This window comes from Culex pipiens, chromosome 2 (genome assembly GCF_016801865.2).
Source record: "Culex pipiens pallens isolate TS chromosome 2, TS_CPP_V2, whole genome shotgun sequence".
Lineage (NCBI taxonomy): Eukaryota > Metazoa > Arthropoda > Insecta > Diptera > Culicidae > Culex > Culex pipiens.
This window is the reverse complement of record NC_068938.1, coordinates 204,355,325-204,382,747: the sequence shown is the minus strand read 5'-3', so window position 1 is coordinate 204,382,747 and position 27,423 is coordinate 204,355,325. Positions and strand designations below refer to the sequence as shown.

Sequence of the window (27,423 nt, the reverse complement as noted above, 5' to 3'; positions counted from 1 at the left end):
TCTTGAGCAGTTCTCTAGGATTTCGGTCATTCGATTTTTTTTGTATTTTTTAATCCGACTGAAACTTTTTTGGTGCCTTTTTTTGAAATTAAATATGTCTTTATTGAACTTTCTTATAATAATTACATTTCATTTACATTCTAAGTGGTATGGCTACATGCTCTTCATCTTTGTTATATTTTTCGTTTTCTTATTAACTGTTCACATTCATTTATTTACTTCAAATTGTTTTACATTTTTGCATTGAATCGAATACATTTGGGTAAAAAAGAAAAAAAATCGCTTTAACAACTAATCCTAACTTAAAACTAAAAAAGTAAATTCATTGAAATATTCAAAATCATTAGAACGAGTAAACTACGAACTGTATTTTAAGATAAATCCTCCAAGCGTTCTTACTTGTTCAGCACGAGTTTTGCAACCACGCAGTGTTGTTGTCATCTCGATGAAAATGTTCAGAAGTTCTTGTGGTGAAAACAGGTCACTACTGCCTTCATCCGTTGATGCTGGTTGGTTTTCCTTCGGTTGCTGACTGAAACCAGGAGGTGTTGTATTCTCTGCAACTTTTTGCCGCTGATTCAACGGCAATGGCTGCAGATTTGAAACCACTCGAACAGATCCCGCTCCAGGTGACGCCAAAGCAGGAAAATCCACGTCCGTGAAAGTTGGTGGTGTTTTGCGACGATTTGGTTGGTGCCTCGTCGTCGCTTGCTGCCGAATTTTTACAAACTCAGCTCGTTTTGGGCAGCTCCGATTCTTGGTAGAATGGTCGCCGCCGCAATTGTAGCATTTCGCTTCGATGTTCTCGTTGATTGTTTCGCAAGCTTGAGTTTTGTGCTCACCTCCGCAGGTTGCACAACGACTCTTGATGAAACAGTTCCTTCCACCATGTCCAAACTGCAAGCAATTCGAACATTGTGTCACGTCACGGTGCACTGGACGATAACGTTCCCAAGTCACGATAATGTTGAAAATTGCCCGAACTGCTTTCAGCTCAGACGGCGTTGTCGATCCTTTCTCGAGATGAACCAGGTACAGTTGATCACGATACTTGATGTCCTTGTTGTGTCTCGTCATCTTGAAGACTTCGATCACGTTCAACTTAAGAGTTTTGAGCTCTTCTTTCAGCACACTCACATCCATGTCATACAGGCCTCGGAGGACCTGTTTCATGGGGCGTTTACCTGGATCGTCATGGCTGTAGTATTCAATCTTTGTGTTGTTCAGGAAATCCCGAATGTAGTTGTAATCCTTTCTGGTAGGTAGCAGAATTTTGAGTCCATCAGCACACAAGCGAATGGAAGCTCGTAAAGCACCAGATTTGATAAACCCGGTCAGCCACTTTCGCACCGAATCCGATGACGATGTTTTCACAAAAATGGGCGGCAACTTTTCCCGTCGTTCAAATTCTTCCTTCTCGCTCACGTCCACAGGGAGGGTAGCGAACTGGTTTCCAAACGAATTTTGAGCGTCCTTGCTCAAACTGCCTGGCTTTGCAGGTAGCGCTTCGGCATTCTTTAGCTTCTTCAAATCTGGGGGGGCATTTTTGCACTTTTTAAGCACTTTTTTGGTTTGTGAGGGACGCACGTCTGACTCGCTTCTCTGCTGATCGCAGCCTCTTTTTGGTGCCTTCAGTATGCACAAAGAAGGCATTTTGCATCATTAGTTTGTCCATATAATTTTCCATACAAATTTGGCAGCTGTCCATACAAAAATAATGTATGAAAATTCAAAAATCTGTATCTTTTGAAGGCATTTTTTGATCGATTTGGTGTCTTCGGCAAAATTGTAGGTATGGATACGGACTACACTGGAAAAAAAAGATACACGGTAAAAAAATTGATGATTTTTTATTTAACTTTTTATCACTAAAACTTGATTTGCATGAAAACACTATTTTTTTTTTATATGTTTTAGAGGACATAAAATGCCAACTTTTCAGAAATTTCCAGGTTCGCAATTCGCAATTCGCAATTTTCAGTGTAAGAACGGGCCTTGACCGATCTTATGCACCAGGTTCCCGACGAACACGCACTGCCCTTACACCTACATCTCACCCTTGCTCTGAGTCAGTACGAGCAGCATGCTAGAACACGCTTTGAGTGTTCTTGCCAGGCACACCTTCTTTTCCGGTTACGCATTTTAACTCGGCCGGGGGTGGTACATTACGTAGGGTTTGATGTAAGTATAAGCGCCTAACCATTTATAGTGTGCCTATCAACAATGTCCAGCAAGAGGAATCCGTCCTACGGTGGACGGATTTCTCCTGCAAAACAATGCACAGAAAGCCATCCACTGGGGAACCATTTCTCTTGCCAACTTACAACTATTTTTGAACGCCCAACTGTTGTAAGCCAACATCACGTGCATGATGAAATTACATGCTATTTCCCTTTACATTCATAATAAAATAATGCTGCAAAAGTATTCAAGAAAAAACGAACCGACTTACAGTAGTTGTACTGTATACTGTTTACAAACATTATACGAGGCTTTTTTGACGTTATACCACTGTGGCGTACACGGTCAACAGCGAACGGGCAAAACAGGCAACAAATGGGAAATCAAAGTGAGACCAGGAAAAAAAATCGCTTTTGTTCGAGCTTGCCTCTATATGGTAATGGTGATTAGATAAGTTTCCGTTCGGGTCTTTTATTTTGCCTTTCACCTTGTTGGAATGATTTCGATTTACCGTGTGTGCCGGATTTGTAGGGTGGAGTGGGATTGAATTTTTTTTAATCGAGTTGAAATTTCACGATTTTCGATGAGCGTTATCAATTCTGTTCTAGATTTGAACAAAACTCTGCGATTAGGTACTTGAGTTTTTCATGTGTTTTTCAACTAAATTATTTTATATTGAATTTATTTTTTTATATCATATTGAGCCGTTGCAAATATTTTTCAAAACTTTTGTCGCCCCCCCCCTTCCTTTTTTCGAAATTGGTCTGAAACAGCAGAGGGCATCAAATATTTTCCAAAAAAACTTCAAAATTTTCATGAAAATAGAATTCAACTGAAAACAATCTAAAATGAATTTTTCTGCATTAATAATCATATTTAGCATGGTTGAGCTTGTTTAAAAATGTTTTGAATTTATATGAAATTCCAATGTACAGCACCGCAAAAACATTATTTTTGGCAAAAAAAAAAAAAACATTTTCTCGATACTACTTTGGTCAGAGTCGAGGGAAATAAAATTCAAAAAATATTTGCAACGGCCTTATTAAGGAGGAGTGTCTACATAAATGTTTTAGTTTTTTTTTTAATTTTTTTTTTTGCCAAATGCATCAGATTCCTAAGTATAATCAATTGTATGAAAGTATTTTGTTGTTTGCTATCATTTGAGCTGACGTTAAATCATCGATTTAAATTCTTTTTTTTAAATTTTTACATCAACAATTTTGTCTTGATTTATTTGCAGTGCATTGATAATTCACAAAAATTGATTTTTATTATTTTTTATTCACCAAAATATTTTGTTTAAGGGGTTACATACATGTAGAAAATCACAAAATTTTATATTACAGAATATTTGATAAATCCACTCAGAAGATGATTATTAATCACTCCTGAAAGTTTTATGAAGATATTTCATGATTAAACTGAGTAAGAGACGACTTAAGTTCAAAATTTTGCCTTGCGCAAAGCGGGCTGTCAAACTTTGTTGGCGTTTTTATCTAAACCCCGAGTTGATTTGCGGGTGCCACGATATCTCGAGATGGGATGGACCAAATTGGCTGAAATTTGAGGTAAAGACTTTCAAGATGTATCCCATGTGCATGACGAAGCCCAATTTTTTAAATTAGCTTTTTAAAAAATACAAAAATCCAAAACTAACGGTTTTTTATATGAAAATACACAAAAATATTTTTATCTTTTTTTAAAGTAAACATTTTGAAAATCGGGCTTCGTCATGCACACAGGACTGGTTTAACGATGCTTCACCAACATTTTGAACCGATTTGGTCAAAGCAGTGTTGAGATATCGTGGCACCCGTTTTTTGAAACTGCTCACTTGAAATTGCTATATCTCGGCAACGATGCAACCAAATATCTTCAAATTTGTTTTGAAAGTAGGTGAAAATGTATATTTTAATGCCATGAAAAAAGAATTAAAAATAAGTTGATGTGTGTGCTCATACTAACCTCTGACTTTTTTGCCGATATACATGTATAATGTATATAACTCCTTAACAGACTTAAACATGACATAAATTATTTAAAACGTAGAGGAATATATTTTAAATTATTATCAGATAACACTCAACATTTTGTACAAATTTAAAAAAAAAATAAATTTGCCAAAAAAAGTTAAATTTTGAAGCTTTATTTTTTGATAGTTTTGTGAGTTTTCAGAGTACAAATACCCAAAAAAATAAACAAAATACCGTTCTTTTTTCGAAACTCGAATTTTCTTATTCCGCAAAAAGGGTATCAAACGAACATTATTTAATATATGTTTTGCCTTCCTCACTGAGGTAAGGCTATAATCCTGCTCTAAAAATGAACTTCGTATAAAAACGTCGTAGACCCACCTTCATGTATACATATCGACTCAGAATCGAAAACTGAACAAATGTCTGTGTGTATGTGTGTGTGTATGTGTGTGTGTATGTGTGTGTGTATGTGTGTGTGTATGTATGTATGTGACCAACAAACTAGCTCATGTTTCTCGGCACTGGCTGAACCGATTTGACCCAAACTTGTTGCATTCGACTTGGTTTAGGGTCCCATAGATCGAGTTTTATACAGATTGAAGTTTCGATAAGTAGTTCAAAAGTTATGTATAAAAATGTGTTTTCACATATATTTGGTTCTTACTTAACTGTATGTAAACTATGTCCGGGTCTATCATCCGACCCATCGTTGGTTAGGTTATCAAAAGACCTTTCCAACGAGTCCAAAACATTGAAGATCTGGCAACCCTGTCTCGAGATATGGCCACTTAAGTGATATTGATGTACTTTTTTGAAGCCGGATCTCACTTAAATGTATGTAAACTATGTCCGAGTCCATCATCCGACCCATCGTTGGTTAGATTATCAAAAGACCTTTCCAACGAATCTAAAACATTGAAGATCTGGCAACCCTGTCTCGAGATATGGCCCCTTAAAAGATATTGATGTACTTTTTTGAAGCCGGATCTCACTTAAATGTATGTAAACTATGTCCAGGTCCATCATCCGACCCATTGTTGGTTAGGTTAGGTTATCAAAAGACCTTTCCAACGAGTGCAAAACATCGAAGGTCTGGCAACCCTGTCTCGAGACATGGCCACTTAAGTGATATCGATGTACTTTTTGGAAGCCGGATCTAAAAAATTGATGAAACTTGTGTACAGCCATTGTTGTGAGGAAGGCTCCAACTACATAGGTGGATTAAGTTAGTTTTTACTTTATTACTGTTTTTTTGTGAAATACTAAAATTTCCACAAAAATACAGTGTTTTTTAAATACTCATACTTTAATTATTTGCAGAATAGGAATCAAATGAAGCAACATTTTATTAGCATTTTCACTTTAATAGTTTTTTTTTGAAAAATATTGAAATTTTCTCAAAATATAATATTTTTTGGAATATACCAAAAAATTGCAATATGGGTATCAAACGGGAAGAAATTTTGTATGCATACTCAAACTTTTATTATTTGCAACATGGGTATCAGTTGAAGCGAAATTTTGTATGAATTTTGCCTTCCTCACTGAGGTAAGGCTATAATCCTGCTCTAAAAATGAACTTCCTATAAAAACGTCGTAGACCCACCTTCATGTATACATATCGACTCAGAATCGAAAACTGAACAAATGTCTGTGTGTATGTGTGTGTGTATGTGTGTGTGTATGTGTGTGTGTATGTGTGTGTGTATGTATGTATGTGACCAACAAACTAGCTCATGTTTCTCGGCACTGGCTGAACCGATTTGACCCGAACTTGTTGCATTCGACTTGGTTTAGGGTCCCATAGATCGAGTTTTATACAGATTGAAGTTTCGATAAGTAGTTCAAAAGTTATGTATAAAAATGTGTTTTCACATATATTTGGATCTCACTTAACTGTATGTAAACTATGTCCGGGTCCATCATCCGACCCATCGTTGGTTAGGTTATCAAAAGACCTTTCCAACGAGTCCAAAACATTGAAGATCTGGCAACCCTGTCTCGAGATATGGCCACTTAAGTGATATTGATATACTTTTTTGAAGCCGGATCTCACTTAAATGTATGTAAACTATGTCCGGGTCCACCATCCGACCTATTGTTGGTTAGGTTATCAAAAGACCTTTCCAACGAGCTCAAAACATTGAAGATCTGGCAACCCTGTCTCGAGATATGGCCTCTTAAGTGATATTGATGTACTTTTTTGAAGCCGGATCTCACTTAAATGCATGTAAACTATGTCCGGGTCCATCATCCGACCCAACGTTGTTTAGGTTATCAAAATACCTTTCCAACGATCCCAAAACATTGAAGATCTAGCAACCCTGTCTCGAAATATGGCCACTTAAGTGATATTGATGTACTTTTTTGAAGCCGGATCTCACTTAAATGTATGTAAACTATGTCCGGCTCCACCATCCGACCTATTGTTGGTTAGGTTATCAAAAGACCTTTCCAACGAGCCCAAAACATTGAAGATCTGGCAACCCTGTCTCGAGATATGGCCACTTAAGTGATATTGATGTACTTTTTTGAAGCCGGATCTCACTTAAATGTATGTAAACTTTGTCCGGATCCATCATCCGACCCATCGTTGGTTAGGTTATCAAAAAACCTTTCCAACGAGCCCAAAACATTGAAGATCTGGAAACCCTGTCTCGAGATATGGCCACTTAAGTGATATCGATGTACTTTTTGGAAGCCGGATCTGAAAAATAGATGAAACTTGTGTACAGCCACTGTTGTGAGGAAGGCTCCAACCACATAGGTGAATTAAGTTAGTTTTTACTTTGTTAGAGTTTTTTTTGTAAAACATTGAAATTTAAAAAAAAACGTATTTTTTTTTTGAAAACACTAAAATTTTAATAAGCAAAGTTTGGCATTGATTTCCAAATATGAACTAAAATTATTTATTAAATACCCAAATTTTCACTTAATATCATATTTTTTAAGCGAATTCGCTTGAAAATTAATTTTAATAAAAAAAATAATTGAAGTTTCTAGTTAATTGAAGAAAATTGTTTTCAAGAGTTTCGAATCAAGCTCAACTTGTTAAAAGATCTAATTACATATTTCAATTAAAATACCGTTTTGGATTATTTAATATTTATTTTTATAATCAAAATTTTCACAACAAAATCTAACTCGACTACCCTACACTCAACTCCAAATCGATGAAATCCCTGAAACCTGTGCTAGAGAGAACAACAGAAAAAATGTCGACCTCATAGTCATCACCAACAGTCGTAACGCCGAGCTCCGATATCTGACCTGGGAGAACGCCACCCTAGAGGGACAAATTCCAGAGGAGCTGGGGCAAAGTGGCCACCACTCGGTGTCTAGATATCAATTTCGGAGACCCCTCAAAAAAGATAAGAGCCATTGTATTGTATCAGTGTTCCCATCGGGGCGGAACTCAGGAGAGGGGGTGGGGCTAACGAATGGGTCAACTGGGAACCGGGGTGGGACTACCTAGATAATTGAAGAACGAACCGGAAATTGGACGACTTTCTGGTTCGATGTGTGCGTGAGAAATGTCAACGACTATTGGGGTTTTTGACGGTCGGAAGAAAATGACGAGGGCGAGGGGAGGCTGGCCATTATCGTTTAAAGTAACAAGGTTTGCAGAGTGGAACCTGCCTTGACGGCAAGAGGAATCGATTTCGATGGAATATGATCTTGATGGAGATTGGATATTTGAATGGGGAAAATTCTATCAACAAAGAACAGTTGTTTTGTGAAAAAAATGTCTACTTCTAATCATACCTCAGTTGTCAACAGTGCCAACAGGGCGAAATTAAATTACCAGTTGCCATGAATACTGTAAATTTAATAACAACATGGCAATAATTACTCCCGGCAAGACAGGTTAATGTGGAGTAATTAATTTTGCTTTGTCACAGTTTACCTGCACTCGGGGCTCCACCTGTTTGCGAGTGGTTGTTTATAGTGCGCTGCAACTTTGCATACATTCAGGCGCTACGAACCAACGACAATAACGCCGGCATCTAGGCAACCGGGAAGACATCGCCAACGTCCCGGAAGCATCCATCTATTGCTACAGGAGGAACATCCGGGTTTCTTCCCCTTCAAGCCGTGCTAAGCAGCGCCCTATCAACTGGTGACATCCGGCAAAAATATATGACCTTTGTCGGCTCTGCGTCGTCTGGCCAAATACCGAGAGCGAGAGACCTTGCCGGGCAAAAGCCGGGAAGAATTTATGGCCAGGTCGAGGCCGGCAAATTCCGGGATGGGCTTTGGAAGCAATTTTCGAGCAGCAGCTCAGCAGCCGGCAAATAATTTCACCGATTAAGCTGGAATCCCTTCGGGAATGTTGGCCAGGGTTGAGAGGTCGTGGGAAGCTTGTCGGAGAAACTATATCTGCAAATCTATTAATTTCCTGCTTAATCTTGCGGACAATCGAAATACTCCTCGAAGCGCGCGCTCGGGAGTTAGACCGGAAGCGAAGCGAAGCTCAGCTCTACTGAGGGGTTTTGGCCTGAAGAATCGATTTGTCAGCAGGGTATTAGGGCTGAATTATCGGGAAGGAGTAATAAATTTGGAGCCTGGTTAAGCTTTGGTCAACTGATGTAGAATAAAAATAAAAGAAAAATATAACATGGAAAGCGAAAATAAAATCATGATGTAAATCACAAAGTTTTTTGTGAATAGTAGCTTTTAATGGATAAGTCATTGATTGATTGACTCTATTACATTGAATATATTCAGCTTGTAAATAAATTTAAATTGGGTTTAAACTATTTTTTTAAGCCATTTGGGTAAAACCTAAAAAATCTCATGTTTAGTCATTTTCATTCTTTGCAACAACCAAAGTTCGGATCAGAAATGTTCGGAAAGCAAATTGTAGAGAATTTTTTCAGCTTTTCGATTATTTTTCCAAGATGAACAAATTAGAAATGACTGTTACTAAAAAACAGTTCACTTTTACAAAATTACTGTTTGATTTAGAATTCAATTTCAATCTAAATATGAATTCTTTATTTGTTTTGTATGCATTTTCGGTACTTTCACAAAAATAAACACAATTTAAAAAAAATCATAACTTGGCCAAAACAACGATTTTCGAATGTTTTCATAGCACTTTCCAATGTACGAAATCCTCAAAGCTTGTGTCACTTGTGTTAGGAAATTAACTATGCAAAATGGCTTAAAAAATTGTGCTTATCACTACATTTTGTTTTCAATCATTCTCGTTTGATTTCATAAATTGAAATTGAATAAATAAATTCAAACAAAATATTGGTTTTTTCGACGTATTTAAAAATTTATGAAATTCAAAAAATGGCAGTGCAACCAAATCTATTTTCCCAAACAAGAAACATTGCCGAAGACACCATTTGATAAAAGAATTTGTTCTTCAATTTTTTTTTTGATTAACAAATTCTAAACAACCTCAACTTTAGGTAAAAGAGGTTTTCTTCTAAGTTTTACTAAACTTCATTGCAAGTTTCTATTGTTGTTGAAATAATAATTACAACTGGAATGGCTAAAATTGTGAAACCGTAGAATTTTTGAAAAAAAAAAAAAACATTTAGGATAGGGTTTTATTCACTGTATTGCAAATAATTCCTCATCATCTCTAAAAAAAATTAGTTTTGCTATTACCAATATGCACTATTTTATTTATTAAGCCATTATTTAACAAATGTTTTTTAAATATTTTTTTGATTACTTTTTTTTAATTGCGTCATTTCCCTAAATGTTATTTTAATGGTTTTAACAGTTTTATTGAGCAATTTTTCATGTGGTTTCAGAATTTGAGTAATAATAACCTATTTGATGCAAGGTAAGAAAAAAAAATTTCATGGTTTTGCAAGAAATATAATTTTTTTTTGGCGAAATTGAAGATCCCAAAAAATAACGAAATTTTTATTCTTCTATTGTTTCGCTAAGGAGCAACTCTCTGAGATTTCGGTCATTCGTTTTTTTCACATTTTTTAATCCGACTGAAATTTTTTTGGTGCATTTTTGGTTTTTGGTTTTGGTAAGCCCAATTTGCATTATTAGTTTGTTTTTAGTTTTCCATGCAAATTTGGCAGCTGTCCATACAAAAATGATATATGAAATTCAAAAATCTGTATCTTTTGAAGGAATTTTGTGATCGATTTGGTGATTTGCAAAAAACACTATTTTTTATTTTTTTTTTATTTTTTAGGGGACATCAAATGCTATTTTTTCAGGAATTTCCAGAATGTTCAAAAAATCTTTAAACGAGTTATGAATTTTTGAATCAATTTTTATTTAAAAAAATGTATGTCACAAAAAAATGGTAACTTATTTTTTGGTGTAAAATCGAATTTGCGATCAAAAACTATTGCAGTGAAATCGTTTTCAAGTTATAATCATTTGAAGGTATTTTTTTTATAAATAGTCGCAGTTATTCAAAATTTGACAAAATAATGATGCAAAATGGCTTCTTTTGGAATACAGAAGGCACTCAAAAAGTTTAAGCCGGATTAAAAAAACAAAAATTAAAATTAAAAGAAAAAGACCAATTTCGTAGAAATTTGATCTAAGAAAGAATAAAATTCAAGGTGAATTTTTAACAGCAGAATACGTTCAATGTAGTTTTTCTTGAATATCATAATGTTATAGAAATCTGATGAATAAAAAAAACAAAGAATTTATTTAACTTTGAGTTTTTAAAAACTTGCTGATATTCATGCTACGCTTTTTTCTGCAAAAAAAAAAAAACGATGAACGGAATTAAAATGGGATATCGCCTTCAAAAAACACAAAGTTGAGTTTTTTAAAACTGCAATTTCACTTATTTCAAGTACTATCAATCGTTATTAAAAGAGCTTAATGTTTTATTTTTTTATGAAAGATGTTTTTTTAAACAACGTTTTGAACCTATAAGAATGTACTCGCTTAAAAAATATTTTTGATGCAAAAAAAAAACAAATAATCATGGAGTGAGAAAAATTTTATTTAGTTCATCGATTTTTGAATGATTTAAAAAAATGCTACAATTTTATAAATATGTATGATTTAATATGATCACAAAATCGTCTTCATTTGTGTTTACCTAATAGCTCAACCTGCATCGTTTCTTTTGTAAACGTTTTCTAAATTATTTGACATAGTCATTTCTGGATTCATTCTAGCAAAAATAAGGTTCTTATGATTGGGGCAAGAAATCCATAAACAAATGTGTATCCAAATAGGAGCACATTATGTGTTGAGTTTTTAAGACGCACATTGTTCTCTGATTTGCTATTTGAATAATTTACTAATAACTTTAAGTGACATCAAATCAGTTATGAAAATCTATGTAATTTAAAAAAAATAATCATGACAGCGAATTTGTTTCATTTGAAAATAAGACTTAAATGGAGCACCAAAATATTGAATAATGCCAACTAGCCAACTCATCAAAAAAAAAAAATCTGAAAGATCCTCTTAAAGAGAATCATAATTAGTATCCTCATGGAAATAATTATAATTGAAATCCATTGCAAATCAAAACTTCATACTGTTGATTCTTTTTTCATCTCATACAATAAACAACAATAACAAAGCGCGCGGAAAATGCAACCACTCCAGCGTGCAGTGGGTGGAAATGTTTGAGGAAAAACACCAGCTAACATTGTGAAGAGACTATCCATAAAGCAAAGCTGCTCGTTATGTGTTTGTGCTTTTTTTTATTCCGGTAGTCATGCAAACATTTTTCAAGTATATTGTTCGCAAACAAACTGCACACTGCTTTTTCATCATTTGCAAATGTTCTGCACGGGTGGAGTGATGAATGCACTTTCCTATCATTTCTGAGGGGAAAATTGCCCACTTTTCGTGTCAAGTGGTTTGAACCATTCCTGGAGTGCCCCGCATCAATAATTAACTTTTCCGTGGACCACCACCACGTGCAACGTGCAAGTTGAACTTCATGAAACAAGCATGAAGCTGCAAATCTTTCCAACCATAATTCCCGAATGCCAACTTGCACCGGGAACATGGAAAGATTTCCGGGTTTTCCAAGAAAGGCAAAGGACAAAACTCTCAAGTTCGAAAAACTTTTGTCTCCGACCGGATTTGGCACTTTCTGCTCATCACAGACAAGTAGATTTTACCTCAGTTCAATGAAAAAAATATACGAACGAGTTTCTGCCATCAACTGTTCAATTGTCCCTAGAAGCAAGTTCAGAACCTCTGTCAAACCAACTTTGGCGGAAAGTTCTGCCAGCGCGAAGGAAGAATTCGCCTTTCCATTGAAGGTGACAGTTTTGCAATTTTCTTCGGGACTTTTTGGTTCCGCTTTTCGTGGTGAACCAAAAGCTGGTTCCACGGATTGAAGGTTAAAAGTTTTATTTTTTTGGAATTTGGAGAAAAAAATCACTGTTCTAAGGAAGCCCGTAGATCAACCAGAATGATAAATGGTAGGGTTTTCTTGGCCCTTTTAAGCTTAGGCGGATGATGCAAACTTTTGAATTTAGTTAAATAGAAAAAAACTCAAACTTTGCAATCTTGCATTTTTGAATAAAAAAACTGATATTTAGATAAGTTTTGCTTTGTAGTTTTTTGCCTTTCGAAGTAATAACTCTTCATTATAAAGTGGCAATCCATTTAATTCAATTTGTCACACAACTGTCACGGCGAACATTGCTGCTCTCGTTACACGACATGCACATCGGCATCACTCCAGCGGGTCCATTAGGCTCAATCAAACAATCCATTCACTGTGCAAACAATCAAATTACCGACCGCGGTGACCACGAACTTGTTCGTGTTTTTCCCGTTTTACCAGAGTGAGATTTATTTCTCTCATTTTTTTCACTTCAAATTGAGGCAAGCCTTATCGTCATGCAAAGATGCTCATTTAGTGCTGTCACATCACTGTAATAAAACTGCCGATTTTTAGTGTTTTATGATCGCTCGGCAATTAGTGGCTGTTTATTTGAGGGTAAATGGTCTGACACTGACGGTTTTTAGATTAGGTTGTTTGAGTTGCTCAGAATGTTGCAGACGAGTGTGTGTGTGTGTGTGCTAAGGAAATGTTTGCATAATTTTAAGCACGAGACCGTTGCATGCGTGTACACGCTTGATTAGCATACCGCGTTTAGGGGCAAGTCAAGTGCAGGTTCGTACCGCCTAATTGTACCCTTATAAACCGGGTAAGAGGAAGAAAACGCGAACAATGCGTACGAAAACCTGTAATTTTATCAAATATCTGTGCGAACCGGTTTTAAGGGAGCAGTGTTGCCGCTAGTCGTTATCAGAAGGCATGCTGGTTCTGGCAACACAGACAGCATGGCAGGCTCGTGTTGAACTATTAAACTGATATCAGCTGGATATGGGCTGGGCACAGAGTTTTTTTTTGTTATAAAAAGGGTCATTCGTAAACTATATCGTTAGAGCAAGTTAAGAGGCTAAAACATTTACTGAATTGGTATCATTAAAAATACCACCTATTTAACCTAAGGAAAAAATCTTAAACTCGATTCCAATCCTGAGATATTAACACCTAAACTACCAAACTAAAAAAAGGGGAATTTCCATACAAATTCCCCCTTTTTCTCGAGCTTGGGGGTTTAGGTGTTAATAATCGTAAAATTCCGTGTAATGTTGACACTCTTCTTATAAAATGCACGCACAGAAAAATATCAATTCTCGTAATCGTGAATTAAGTTCACGAATGTGAGAACCACGAAGGAGCATGGTGCATTTGCACTGTAAACGTGCATATATTCCTTCGTGGTTCTCGCATTCGTGAATTATTTAATTCACGATTTCGAGAATTGATTTTTTTTCGAGCGATCAGATCGTGCTATATTGCATGTACGTCTAATGTTTACATTTTTATCATTACTGGGAACTCAGGCAATTCGCCCCAGATGACGGTACAGTGGTCCCACGTCAAACCAGCATGATCCATATCAAAGTGCTCCGATTTGGCATGGGAGTTCTTGTATTTTTTAGATTGCCACGATGCCAGATAATTTAATGGGAGATCTGTATTTTCTTGAAAAATCTATCTGTATTTTATCTGTATCTTGTCAAATTCAAAGCCATGAAAGACATTTTTAAATTTTTATCAGCAGATTTATGGTTTTTTATCATATTAAAGCCTAATTCAATTACAAAATTGCTGTTTTTTTAAATATAATCATATATACATACAGATTTTTGTGATCGAAAAATCTGTAAAATACAGAATTATCAGTATATCTGGCATGGCTGGTTGGGAACTCAATACAATGCATTGATTGAACATAAAAAGCGTCATCCATGAAGTACAGTCATGCCTCGGTTTAGCACCGCATATGGGGGATGCAAAACCGAGGCGTGCATAACCGAGGCACAGAGCTTATGGGATTTTGGCTATATGGGAGACATTGGCTTTAATCGTACGAAAAATCACGCAAACATTAAAAAAATATAGTGTTTTGAAATCGGGATGATGTCAGCTATCCATTAAAATTATTATTTCATGAAAAATTTCACAAAAATGCGTATTTTCCTGTATTTTGAAAATGCATTTTTTTTTTCTCTAAAGAAATCAAAAATATATTGTTATTGCAATATGGGTATCAAATGATCAGGTTTTTTTCATAAATTTTGGATGTAATAACAACATTTTTAGAAAATACTCAAAATTTTCACAAAACTACGTATTTTCGAAAAATATACTAAAAATTTCAATTTTTACAATATGGGTATCAAACGATCGGGATTTTTTCATACATTTCGAATGTAATAACAACATTTTTAGAAAATACTCAAAATTTACATAAAACTACGTATTTTCGAATAAAATACTCAAAATTTCCGTTTTTACAATGTGGGTATCGAACGAATGTGGGTATCGAACGATTTGAAAATGTTGGTCGTCGTTGATCATGGCCGTTCATGGTCACGAAACAAAGAGAAACAAAGAGAAACGCAAAAAGTAACTTTTTCAAAACTTTTTTTTCGTAAAATCGCGATAACTCGTGATGTTTATAAGCAAGCTTCCCTGCACCGTGCGGTACACGCGGTTCACTTGTCCCTCGGGTTTGCTTTGCGCCTGCTTTGTTCGGTTTACACCCGTACCCGACTCTCTCGAGCCGAGGGTATTTTGGTTCAACGTACCAGCGCACCACGACACTCTCGGTTCGTCGCCTCGGTTGTGTGTCTGGCACTCACCCGAGGCATGAACCCAGCGTATAAACCAAGGTGCTTCACTCGGCACGAGCCGAGGTACGTGCCGTGGTACGCGCTGGCGGTACAAACCGGTTTCAATACCACGGCGCGTACCACGGCACGCTGGGTTCATGCCTCGGGTGAGTGCCAGACACACAGCCGAGGCGACGAACCGAGAGTGTCGTGGTGCGCTGGTACGATGAACCAAAATACCAACACACAATGGGTTCAGGCTCGTGCCGAAGCTAGAAAACCAAACCCGCGGTGTGCGTTGGCACTGGCGCATGGGAAGCTTGTTTATAAGCAAACCCCTTATGTCTATATATCAAAATTTTTGTAATGCTCTACAACGTTGTAGAAAATTGTTACACTCTAAAAAATAACCCTGCAAAGTTAGAAAAAACACGAAATTTAAAAATGAAAAATTTTGTTCTTAATGAAAAAATAACTGTTATATTATGTAACGGTTTTTATGAACATCCCCGCGTCACGCATTTCGTGGACGCTCCCCTTTAAATGTCATTCATCTTTCCTGTCTCTCTCTATCTTCCTCATTCATTCTTGTCGCGAGTACGGACCTGAAAGGACGTGTCTGAATAAAGTGGAATCATTAATCGTAAATCGCGTCTCATTTATTCGTACTAAAACATGGTGTCAGAAGTTTTCGCGGACAACTAGTGGATTTCCGGCGTCATCGGTATAACGCAGAAGGTTCCTGTGAGGAGATTCAACGTCGGGCGGCCAAAGAATCATACGCGGAAGTGATCGGAAAAGTTGCGCTCTTTGTTGCGAACGTGTGCGATCCTGTCCGGCGGCCATATTTCTTTGTGCGCGTCTTCGAACTGTTGGAGATTTCCCGGAAGTGAAGTGGAGAAGAAAATGGGGGAAACTGGACGCTGAGCAGTTCAAGATGTTTATGAAGCATCAGGAGAAGGCGCAGGCGGAGCTCATTGCATCGTTGCAAAAAATGGTCGTGAAGCAGTCAACAACGCCGGCCGCTGGAAGTTCGGCGGGCCCCGCTTTGCCGCTTCCCCCTCCGCTGGAGCTGGCCGGAGACATGGAGGCAAACTTTGAGTTTTTCAAGCAGAATTGGAAGAACTACGCATCCGCCGCTGGGATGGATGATTGGCCGGACACGATGAAGAAGCAGAAAACGAGCATCCTTCTGTCAGTGATCGGAAGTGCAGCGCGCCAAAAGTACTTCAACTTTGAGCTTACGGTTGCAGAGACGGATGACCCGGAACTTGCTCTGGCAGCGATCAAGGAAAAGGTAGTGCGCAAACGGAACAAGTTCGTCGACTGGATCAATTTCTTTGGCCTTTCGCAAGATTCGGACGAAAGCATCGACGACTACCTGATGAAGCTGAAGGTTCTGTCGAAGTCATGCCAGTTCGGAGCTCTTGAGAAAGAAATGCTGCGGTTCAAGATCGTCACATCGAACAAGTGGCCAAATCTCCGGACCAGGATGCTGGGCATGCAGGACCTGAAGGAAGATGCGGCCGTCGACATGTGTCGCGCAGAGGAACTCGTTGTGACCTACGGCCAAGTTGTGGGCCGCACTTGTGAAGAGGTCAAGAAGATTCGGAAGAAGAAGGAGTGCAAGTTTTGCGGCGAATGGCACGAGTTTGAAAAAGGAGTCTGCCCTGCTTTTGGTAAGAGGTGTAACCACTGTGGCCGAAAGAACCATTTTGAAAGAGTGTGCAAGTCGGATCGGCGAAAACGATCAAAGAGCAAGCGGAACGTGCACAAGGTTCGAGATTCTCTGGAAGATCACAGTGAGGAGTCGGACAGCAACGAGTCGAGCAGCGGCAGTGAAGCAAGCGCAGTGATCGGCAAGATCGAGAACTCGCCAGAACTTGGAGGCCATGTGACGGCGGAGCTGGATTTCTACGTCGACGGTAAGTGGCAAACATCCCGCTGCAATTTGGACACTGGTGCAAACACAAGTCTCGTGGGTTACACTTGGGTAACAACGATGACCGGATGTGCCAGACCAAAGCTACTACCGTCAGACTGCCGCCTAAAAAACTTCAGTGGAGCAGAGATCCCTGTCCTCGGTGCGATCGTTGTTCCCTGTCGGCGCGAGGGCCGCAAATACAAGCTTCTTCTCCAGATACTGAAGCTTGTACAGTTTTGCGACACCGTGTCTAAATCTTCGTCTCTGTCGGAAGAGCCAGTGTTGGAGATCAACCGAGTCCGTGCTTTTCGTCGGGGTGGCCGAAGCGGAGAAACCGGAGAGGACCATCAGCAGCTGATTCAAGATCTGCCGTGAGTTGGTTGCCGAGCAAGATGCTGGCACCCAGCGTAGCCGCGTAAGGAACCCAGGAGTTGAACGCCCCATGCTCGAATTCGTCAGTGTTGAGCAGACAGCGAACGGGAGTCCTCGAGAGAGAAAAAGCTTTTATTTATTTATTTCCATCAAACCTTTAAAAATTTACAATTTACTTTTTGTTAGGAAAGGGAGGATGTTATATTATGTAACGGTTTTTATGAACATCCCCGCGTCACGCATTTCGTGGACGCTCCCCTTTAAATGTCATTCATGTTTCCTGTCTCTCTATATCTTCCTCATTCATTCTTGTCGCGAGTACGGACCTGAAAGGACGTGTCTGAATAAAGTGGAATCATTAATCGTAAATCGCGTCTCATTTATTCGTACTAAAACAATAACCCTTCTGGGTCAATGTAGATTCGAAAAGTACATTAAATTTCCCATAAGATGACATGCTCCAAAAATTTTTACAGTCGAGTAACGGAAAATTACATAAAAGTCCCGTTGACATCAAATTTCTATTTCATCACCGTTTCAGGCTGCAAATTATTGAAAAACACCTCTTTTTTCGCATGTTCAAAAAAGGAAGGGGTCGTACCGCCCCTCCGTCACGAGATATCAAAAACCGGACCTCGGATTCGTGATCAGGGACAAAAGTTATCCCTTAGGACAAAGTGTCACGCAAATCGAAGAGGGGTCGGGGCAACTTTTCCCGATTTCGTGTGAGTTGGTAGAGAATTACCCATATATGCATCGAAACTAACCATGTTATAAAATAAATATTTACTAAGAGGAAGCTTGAAAATTCGACATTATGGTTGGTTTTAGTCAATATTAGAAATATTTTAAATATTTGTTGATGTCCGTTATCGTTATTATAAAATTATTGCCGATGGAATTATCGGAAGAACGATAACGATAAATTATTGTTATCGTCCCGATGTTATCGTTATCCAACCTCGATAATTTAGGTAGGTAAATATATTACTGTAAATTGGACGGGCTTTCTGAAAGAAAAATAAAACACTTATGAGATTTTTAGACTTTTCAGTTTAAAAGGCGTTTGTTTTCGTTAATTAATAATAGCCTAAGATGTTACAAAAAAGACTCACGGAAAAAAATGAAAAAAATCATTAATTTAAGCTTTTTTTTTGTAAAGTGGTCAAAATTTTCAAATACCAATAACGGGAATCGATTCTCTAGACTCTAGATTCTTCTCTCTCAGGGTTTTGAATTAAAAATGTTTAAAAAACAGGGGTTTCGACATTTTTGTGGCTTTTGAACATTAGTATTTTGTATTGAAATCAACATTGAATTTGCATTCAAAATGTTCTTTCCTTTTCCAAATAAAATGTATTTTTTTCTTCCTATAGCTTTGTAATGTTTTGAGGTTAACACAATAAAGCTAAAATCTTGAGTTTTTTTTTTAAAAAGACCAATAATCCAAATTTCCAGTTTTTGCTTTTTGGGTGTTTTTGAAACCGCCTTAAGTCGAGGGTATTAAAAAACACCCAAAAAGCAAAAAACTGAAAATTTGGTTTATTGGACCTTTACAAAAAAAAAAAACTCCAGAAATATCCTATAATTTTCTCTGTGAAACTTTGAAAATCAGACGTAATTTTCGATTTCCCCAGAAGCAATATTGTAGGCCCGCGTGGTTACCAAGAGTGAGATACTTAATTTTTATTGATATGCAGATGAGAGAGTGTCATTTTCTCCACTCGCTTCGGTTCGAGTCTCGGACCCAGTGCCCTTGAAGGAATCGACCGTACTCGTTGCACGAGAAAGTGCCGCGATCGTTATCATCCAGTCGACCTTCTGCCGTGGTTCCCCAAACCTGTTCCACACACAGCCTCCTTAGCCCTTTCTTCCACGTCTAGCCGCGGCGCGGCTTCTCGCTTTTGATGCGCTCTTCTCTCACTCGTGTTTCCCTTCGGATGTTTACACCACGATCACACACGAGGTCGATCGGACGCCGCAACTTTTGGAAGTGTGTTATCATTCCACGATCCAAGTAGGTGTGTTCATCCGAACCACCACCACCACCACCAGCCCCCTGTAACTACTATCAGGTCCGCGGGCATTGTTGCGATCAACTGTGGTAGTGAATCGGCCTGCTGCGCCGACGACGACCCGACCGCCGCCCGTCCAGAACATTGATTTGAGACGGGCGCGCGCGCACTTTTGTTCAGTATTTAAGCGGTCGCGATTCGGCGAAGGTCACTAGACCTAGCGCAACGACGGCGAACGAGAGCAGATCGGGAAGTGCATTTCTCTGCGGGGTCTGTCGATCGAGGCAGGTGTTCAACGAAAGAGGTGTAGAACAATGATCGTGTCGTGATCGAGTGCGTGTGTAAAGTTATTAGTGAAATTTAGAGTGAGCTTTATTTCGGTACATTACCTTGCATTTAGTCGAATTTAGTCAACAATAGTGCGGGCAGCAGAGCACAACAATAAAAATGAGTTCCCCGCAAATGGCCAACAAAACTCGGCTGCGATTAGTGTTAAGTGGCTTTTTGTACCTTCTGATCTGTGATATTGCTGGTGTCAACGGAGCGGCATTCAAATCGCCCAATAAGGATGGTGAGTATTTTTTTATCATTCAAAAATAGTTTTAGTTAAAAAATAACATTTGCGGTCTGGAACCTAATTTAGTGCAACAGTAATTGAACTTTCTATTGTTTGGATTTTATCTAACTAGTTCTATCGGCTGGATTTTGCTTGAATATTAAGTGTGCATTCTAATGTCACGAAGGGGCTATTTGTTGAACAATCGTGTGTTATGCATAAACTAAATTTTCCACCTTATCAAAGTAAAGTTAACAGTAATGATTTTTTGCTATGAGAACTGAGAATTTTTATTTATTTTAGTTTGAATTGTCAACTAAAAATTTACAATGATTTTTTTTTTGAAAATTGCTTTTAATCCATTCCCGTCCAACTCCGTATCTGGAGTTTTTTTTTTAAAAAAGTCCAATAAACCAAATTTTCAGTTTTTGATTTTTGGGTGTTTGTGAAATCACCTTGAGTCAGGGGTACTACTGAAAAAAAAAAAAAATATATTCAGGTATGTCGTTTGTCTAATCGTGAGGGGAGTTGAGATTTAAAAAAAAAGTCTCCACGTGGTTTATGGATGGTTCCAAAGGCGTTTTGCATAATTGGTTTCTCCAAGTTTAGGGCTGTCCATAGAAAAGGGCTGAGCAAATATTCGATTTTCTGATTAATATGGAGTTTTGGGCAAAGTTGTAGGTTATGTTTAGGACTGTTTGGGAAAAGACACACGAAAAAGAAAACCATTTTTATTGATTTTTGTCATAAATTTGTCAAATTTTATCCCCATCCATATTTTTTTCATTTTTTATGCTAACTTTTGAGCTATAGGGTGTGAAGGATGTTTTGTTTTTTTTAAACGAACTTAACAAAATAGTAATAGTAGTGACAAGTTTCAAAAATTCACTCGAAATAGCTTAAAAAAAATGTAATATTGAATTTGTAATAAAAAAAACTTTTGTGAATTTTTAATAAAATGCACCGTTTTAAGCAGATGAAATTTCTTTTGATTTTTAAGTATAGTTCAGACTCGATTATCCGAAGTTCGATTATCTTAAGGTTTGTATGAGACTAGGATAATGGAATCAGGAAAAAAAAATCTTATCGTTTTTTTTAATTTATTGAATTTGAATTGTTGATTGCCTATTAAATTGAAAATGTATTTTTTTCATGACTTCATCACTGCCATTTTGGCCGCAATTTTGGATTTAAAATGTTTAGGGATCATACTTAAGTTAGGCATTCAAAAATAAGATAACAAAAATATCGTGATTCGATTATCCGAAGTCTTGATTATCCCAGGTGAAATATTTTCAAGGCCTTCGGATAATCGAGGCTGGACTGTAAAGTGTGCATTTTCGTTAATTTCTGAAAAATCTTTCTTGAAAATGAATGTTTTGTCTAAGTCCTACTCACTTTGCCTTCAATATGAATCTTGGAAACTATTGATCCGATTTTTAGTGTTAAAAACTGAAAATCCCGTTTGAATATTTTGAAAAAATTAAACAGTTCCGACTCGATTATCCGATGTTTGATTATCCGAAGGTTTGTATGGGACTTCGAATAATCGAATCTTGACCAAAAAAAATTGTTTTCATGTTTTATTTGTTTTCTTTTTTTTACATTTAATTCAAGTTCTGCGACCTCATTTTAGTCAAATTTAAATGTTTTATTGCCTTTTTAATTTGAAACCCGGGCTAACGGTAATAACCAAATTCATGTAATTTCACTGTTAAAATAACATAAACTACTGTTAAAATAACAGAAAGTGATGACCGTTTATGTTCTCATAACAAAATTTGTTTTTGTTTTGATATTTTTTGAAATCCAAAACAACTTTGGAAAAACATTTTTTGTTATGGAAGAATACCTCCAACTGTTATTGGGATGATCTGATTAGTTGTTAAAATAACAAAAAATAATAACAAATATTTTTTCGAAGAATAACTCCAAATTTTATGAGTCTGTTATTACAATAACAATTCAATTACAAAAAATCATAACGACGAATAACAAGTCTTGTTAAGAATAACATGAAATGTTATTGGTCTTGTATTTTAAAATATCAAAAAATGTTATTCCAAAGTTATTATCGTCTGTTCGGAAAATGCATTTTTTTATCTGTTATCGCCTTCATTTTACCGCCACGACCGATATTTTATTCGTCGTTATGACTTTTTTGTTATTGGATTGTTATTGTAATATCAGACTAATATTTTTTTTTAGTTTTTCTTCGAAGAAATCTTTGTTGCTGTTGTTTTTGTTATTTTAACAACTAATACAATTATGCCAATAACAGTTGGAGGTATTCTTCCATTACAAAAATTGCTTTTTGGCAATTTTTTTTTGCAGTTTTTTTGGCTTTCAACCAATATCAGACCGATAACAAATTTTGTTATGATAACATAAACTGTTATTAAACACTTATGCAAAAATGGATTTTTCATGAAGATTCCAAACCACTTTCTGTTATTTTAACTGTATTTGTTTTTGAAACGGCATGCATTTTGTTATTGCCGTCTGCCCGGGTCATGAGTCATACCTAAGCTCGACTATCAAAAATAAGACATAAAAAATATTATTTTTTTCGTGATTCGATTATCCGAAGATTTGATCATCCGAAGTGAAATTTTCCGAGGCCTTCGGATCATCCAGTTTGGACTAGAGTAAATTTTCTAGATCTAGAGTAGGTTTTCATAACAACCTATATGTCATGCGTTTCCTATGCAAATAGGACTTTTTGAAAATTTGATCTGGAAATGTTCGGTGTGATTATGAAATCTTCAAAACCCCCTTTTCAAGATAAAGATTTTAAATATTTGCAAAATATTTTTCTTTGGGCAGCCCCCATAATTGTTTGAAGAAACTAAGCTCTCTATAATCTTGTATCAATTGTTTTAAAAGCAGAAAATAGGGGGAAACAAAGGGTTTAGTTTGAATTGTCAAATCGAGGTTACAATACAATTTATATTAATAATTAGTTAAAGATCACTTTAAAATATTGTTGTTAAAATAAACACATTTTGAAATACTATTTTTTTTTGTATTTGTTGATCCTGTCAGGTTACAGTTACGTGCTAACACTAAAGATAATCAAATTATTCGCTCTACAGCATTGCCTAGGCGTTCTCGATTGCGAGATTCCTACTCGAAACTAGGTGTTCGAAGGCTTGATTGTTGAGGCAATTGCAAACCTCTTTTTACACCTTAGCTTCCATCCACCCCGGGATTCGAACTGACGACCTTTGGATTGTTAGTCCAACTGCCTACCAGCGACTCCACCGAGGCAGGACCCAAGAAGACGACTCCTACACCTGGACTGAGCTAACGACCTAACCTTTTTTTAGGTTAGTCCGGGACCAACATTTACTTCCCTTCCGACGGAAGGCGTGATCAGACAAATATCGTCTCGAAAAATGCCACCGGGACCGTCTGGGATCGAACCCAGGCCGACTGGGTGAGAGGCAATCACGCTTACCCCTACACCACGGTCCCGGCTAAAGATAAACTAACCTCAAATTAGAGTTTACCAGCGAAAGATTAAATTTTTAGATCAATGATTAGATGATGATGAATAATGATTGCTCAATAAATATAATAAATAAAATCTATCTATTCACTACAAAATGATAAAACAAGACATTTTCTAATTGTTCGTTTGTTAGTCCAAATAAATTGCATTTTTGTCGTTTTTCATGAACAGTTTGTTATTGACCTATTTCAAAGTGTGCAAAGATGTTCTAGGTATCTTTCCAAGAGGATGACAAACATTTCATCGTGTGCTTCACATGCACTTCAAAATACGTTCCAAATTGTTCGAATCAACAGACAAATACTGCTTGTTACAATATTCGCTCTTTGATTGCTGCGGTAGAATTTTGTTTTCCTGTTTCAATCTTTAAATGTTAAACAAAAACTACTGAGATTCAGCCTTGAATTTACAATCAATTCACCCTACTTTTCCGCTGGTTGGCAACAACCTTGTCCCTTTTTCATTGATTAATTTGCTCCCGATGTACACTGGCTCAAATTACGGAGGCGACTTGTTTTTCAGCAGTACATTTACATTTTTTCAAATGTTTTTATTACGTTAACGTACATGCTGATAAAAACAGTTTACAACTTAACTGCTTCATCATCGATGTCTGCCCACAGAGCAGGGTTCTTGTTTGTGGGTCCATCTGTGCAAACAAGATTCATCCAACTGAATCGACGAGAATGGCGCAAAAAAGGCTTCCATGGAATGACAACAGAAGATATGTGTTAAGTTTTTCAATTAATGGTGTCAACAGGAATTTACATTAGCTCGAAAAGATTGTTTACGACACTTTAGTGTGCGAACGCGTTTTTTTGAAAACATGTTTTGTTTTGATTGGAAGAATCATTCAATTACATGCATGGATGCGTTTCATGGGGCAAACAAAGTTTCAATTAGTAATGCTTGCAGCGAAAATCCCCACACTTTTATTTACAATTTTTCAGAAATAATATTCTCGTTAATTGCACTGGCGGTCGGCGGTCGGCTGATTGTGCAAAATAATACAGCCATTTCGCGCCGGCTTTCCTATCATTCAAAAATCATTAGCATTGCTCTCAACTGTCTGGTCGGAAGACAGACTGGCAGCTGCAGCAGTCGGTGCCACGTGAATCGTTCAAGTGCTCATTACAGATGGAGCAAACTCTGTGCACCAGTGATAGAACAAGAGCTTTCGGTGGAAAATGATAAATGATACTTTGTTATGGACTCACTAGTCCTATTTATTGTTTTCACAATGTTTAACATAAAATTATTATATATTTTCAATATTCATCCAACAATTAAAGAATACTTTTCTTTTCACAGACGCCCGTTTCTGGCGCTACCAAGCCGAATCCTACCTCAAGCAGGTGCTCCAGTACGCGGACAACGCAAAGGGCGCGGGCGTGGCCAAAAACATCATCATCTTCGTCGGCGACGGGCTGGGCGTGGCTTCGCTGTCCACCGGGCGCATCTACAAGGGCCAGCTGGCGAACCGATCGGGCGAGGAGGAGATGCTCAGCTTCGACCACTTTCCGTACACCGGCTTCTCGAAGACGTACAACACGGACCGACAGGTGCCGGACTCTGCGGGGACGGCGACGGCCCTGTTCAGCGGAATTAAGACCAAGTACGGCGTTTTGGGGGTGGATCACACCGTGACGGAGACCACGGAGGCGGCGGCTAGTGTGTCCAGTTTTATGGAGTGGGCTCAGTCGGTTGGGAAGCGGACGGGGATTGTGACCACGACCAGGGTGACGCATGCGACTCCGGCGGCGACTTTTGCGCACTCGTTCAACCGGAATTGGGAGTGCGAGGCAAAGATTCCGGACGGGCTGAGGAACCGGACGAAGGACATTGCGCTGCAGATGGTGGAGAATGCTCCAGGGTCGAAGTTCAATGTGATTCTTGGAGGTGGGCGGGCATGCTTTGGGGCGGCCATTCCGGAGCAGCTCAAGACGAAGATCGTGTTCAACGGGACGATGGAGAAGAACTGCTGGCGCAAGGATGGGCGAAATGTGGTTGAGGAGTGGTTGGACAGCAAGAATGGCACGTCGGCAGCTTACGTAACGAACACGGCCCAGCTGATGAACGCTCCGGTAGATGAGATGGACCATCTGCTCGGGTTGTTTGCCGATACTCACATGACGTACGAGACGCTTCGTGACACCAGCAATGAGGGAGAACCATCCCTGTCGGATATGACGGAACGGGCGATCCGGGTACTGCGGAGGAAGCACTCGAACGGATTCGTACTGATGGTGGAAGGAGGACGAATTGACCACGCCCATCACCAGAATTACGCACACCTCGCGTTGATGGAGGTCGTCGAGATGGACCGAGCCGTTGAACGTGCTCTCGGCATGGTCGATCTAGAAGACACCCTAGTCATTGTGACGGCGGATCATTCCCATGCGATGACCTTCAACGGATATCCGGACCGCGGGAACGACATCTTAGGTAGGTTCACCAAACACCTTCTCAAAACCCCAAATTCTAACCTCAAAATCCCACCCCAAACAGGATTCGGCAACCGGCCGGACAAGCTCCCGTACGAGACGATCACGTATGCCAACGGTCCCGGCTTCCGGCTGCACCGCGTCAACGACAGCTCGTCGGAACCCTCGGACTACGCCACGTGGATTCCGGTCCGGAACATGGACCGAAACGAAGTCACGTACCGGCACCTGTCGGCGTTCCCGCTGGAGGACGAAACGCACGGCGGGGAGGACGTGGCGGTGTTTGCTGCGGGTCCGGGGTCCGGGCTGGTGCGGGGAACCTTCGAGCAGAACTTTATCGCGTACGTGATGAGCTACGCCGGCTGCATGGGACCGGCCCGGAAGCTGAACGAAGGTTGCTTGGGGCGGAAGGGGGCCGCGGGAGGAGCGAGGGGCTCCATTGCCGGAAGTATTGTTCCTAAGTTGTTGATCAGTATTGGGTTTGTGGTGTTTAGCAAAGTGTGCCGGTTTTGACGGGAGGGAGGTTAGAACATTGTTATTGATTGTAAATTTTATTAAGGAATTAAAGAAATAAATGTAAATATTGTTAAATCGTTTTTTGGCATTATTCTTCGGTTGAAGAATCCTAATTTAAATCGGGACCGAAAGGTTCAGAAAGTTATGTTATCGACGTGACCAGAATGACAAAGAACACTGAAAGAAACACAATTAATAGAAATATAAGTAAGAAATTTTAAATTTTCATACCTCCTCTCCGCTGCGAAATTGGTAATGAAGCGTAACACATTAGTCAACCGACTAACCCCTCCCCCCCCCCATTCTCCTTTTAACTGCATTACGTAATAAAAGAACGCACCTAACTTCAGAATAATTCAAGATTGGGGTCGATTTCCCTTTTTTTCCTGACTATTCTGGATATAACTGGTTTTGTAGCTCATTCCATGCTGTTCCCAAAATTTGTATTTTTTATCAGCATTATTCTATTTTTATTTTTTTTATTTGGCTTAAACTTTGTTGGACCCAAAGAAGCCATTGGTTTAGGGACCATCCATAAACCACGTGGACACTTAAGGGGGGGGGGGGCGTATGACGATTGTCCACGCTCCATACAAAAAAGATTTTATTTGCATGGACAATTGTCCACGAAGGGGGGGGGGGGGGGTTCGAGATTCCCAAAAAAGTGTCCACGTGGTTTATGAATGGTCCCTTACTCATACAAGTATCAATATATTTTTGACATCTGTCCATACGTAAATCGTTAATATTCTTCTTAAATCATTCAAATACCCATAATATAAATATAAACAAATTCTATCGGTGAAAATTGCA

At 38.3% G+C, this 27,423-nt stretch overlaps 3 protein-coding genes across 3 annotated transcripts in view; 2 read left to right on the top strand and 1 right to left on the bottom strand.

The window, feature by feature from the left end:
* The window catches only part of LOC120416379 (uncharacterized), a 49,612-nt gene extending 31,700 nt beyond the window's left edge, over positions 1-17,912 (top strand). The window contains exon 2 of the mRNA XM_052707079.1: positions 16,022-17,912. Coding sequence (XP_052563039.1) covers positions 16,022-17,568 — 1,547 coding nt within the window. The 3' untranslated portion in view covers positions 17,569-17,912. The remainder of the gene's footprint in view (positions 1-16,021) is intronic.
* Positions 1-27,423, bottom strand: part of LOC120416350 (protein LTV1 homolog) — a 155,283-nt gene that overhangs the window by 100,255 nt on the left and 27,605 nt on the right. The window lies entirely within an intron of this gene.
* LOC120416357 (alkaline phosphatase 4-like) lies at positions 19,753-26,689 on the top strand. Its single transcript, XM_039578089.2, has 3 exons — positions 19,753-20,151; positions 24,962-26,095; positions 26,159-26,689. Exons 1-3 carry the CDS (start codon positions 20,028-20,030, stop codon positions 26,605-26,607), a joined length of 1,707 nt encoding a protein of 568 aa, XP_039434023.1. The 5' UTR covers positions 19,753-20,027; the 3' UTR covers positions 26,608-26,689.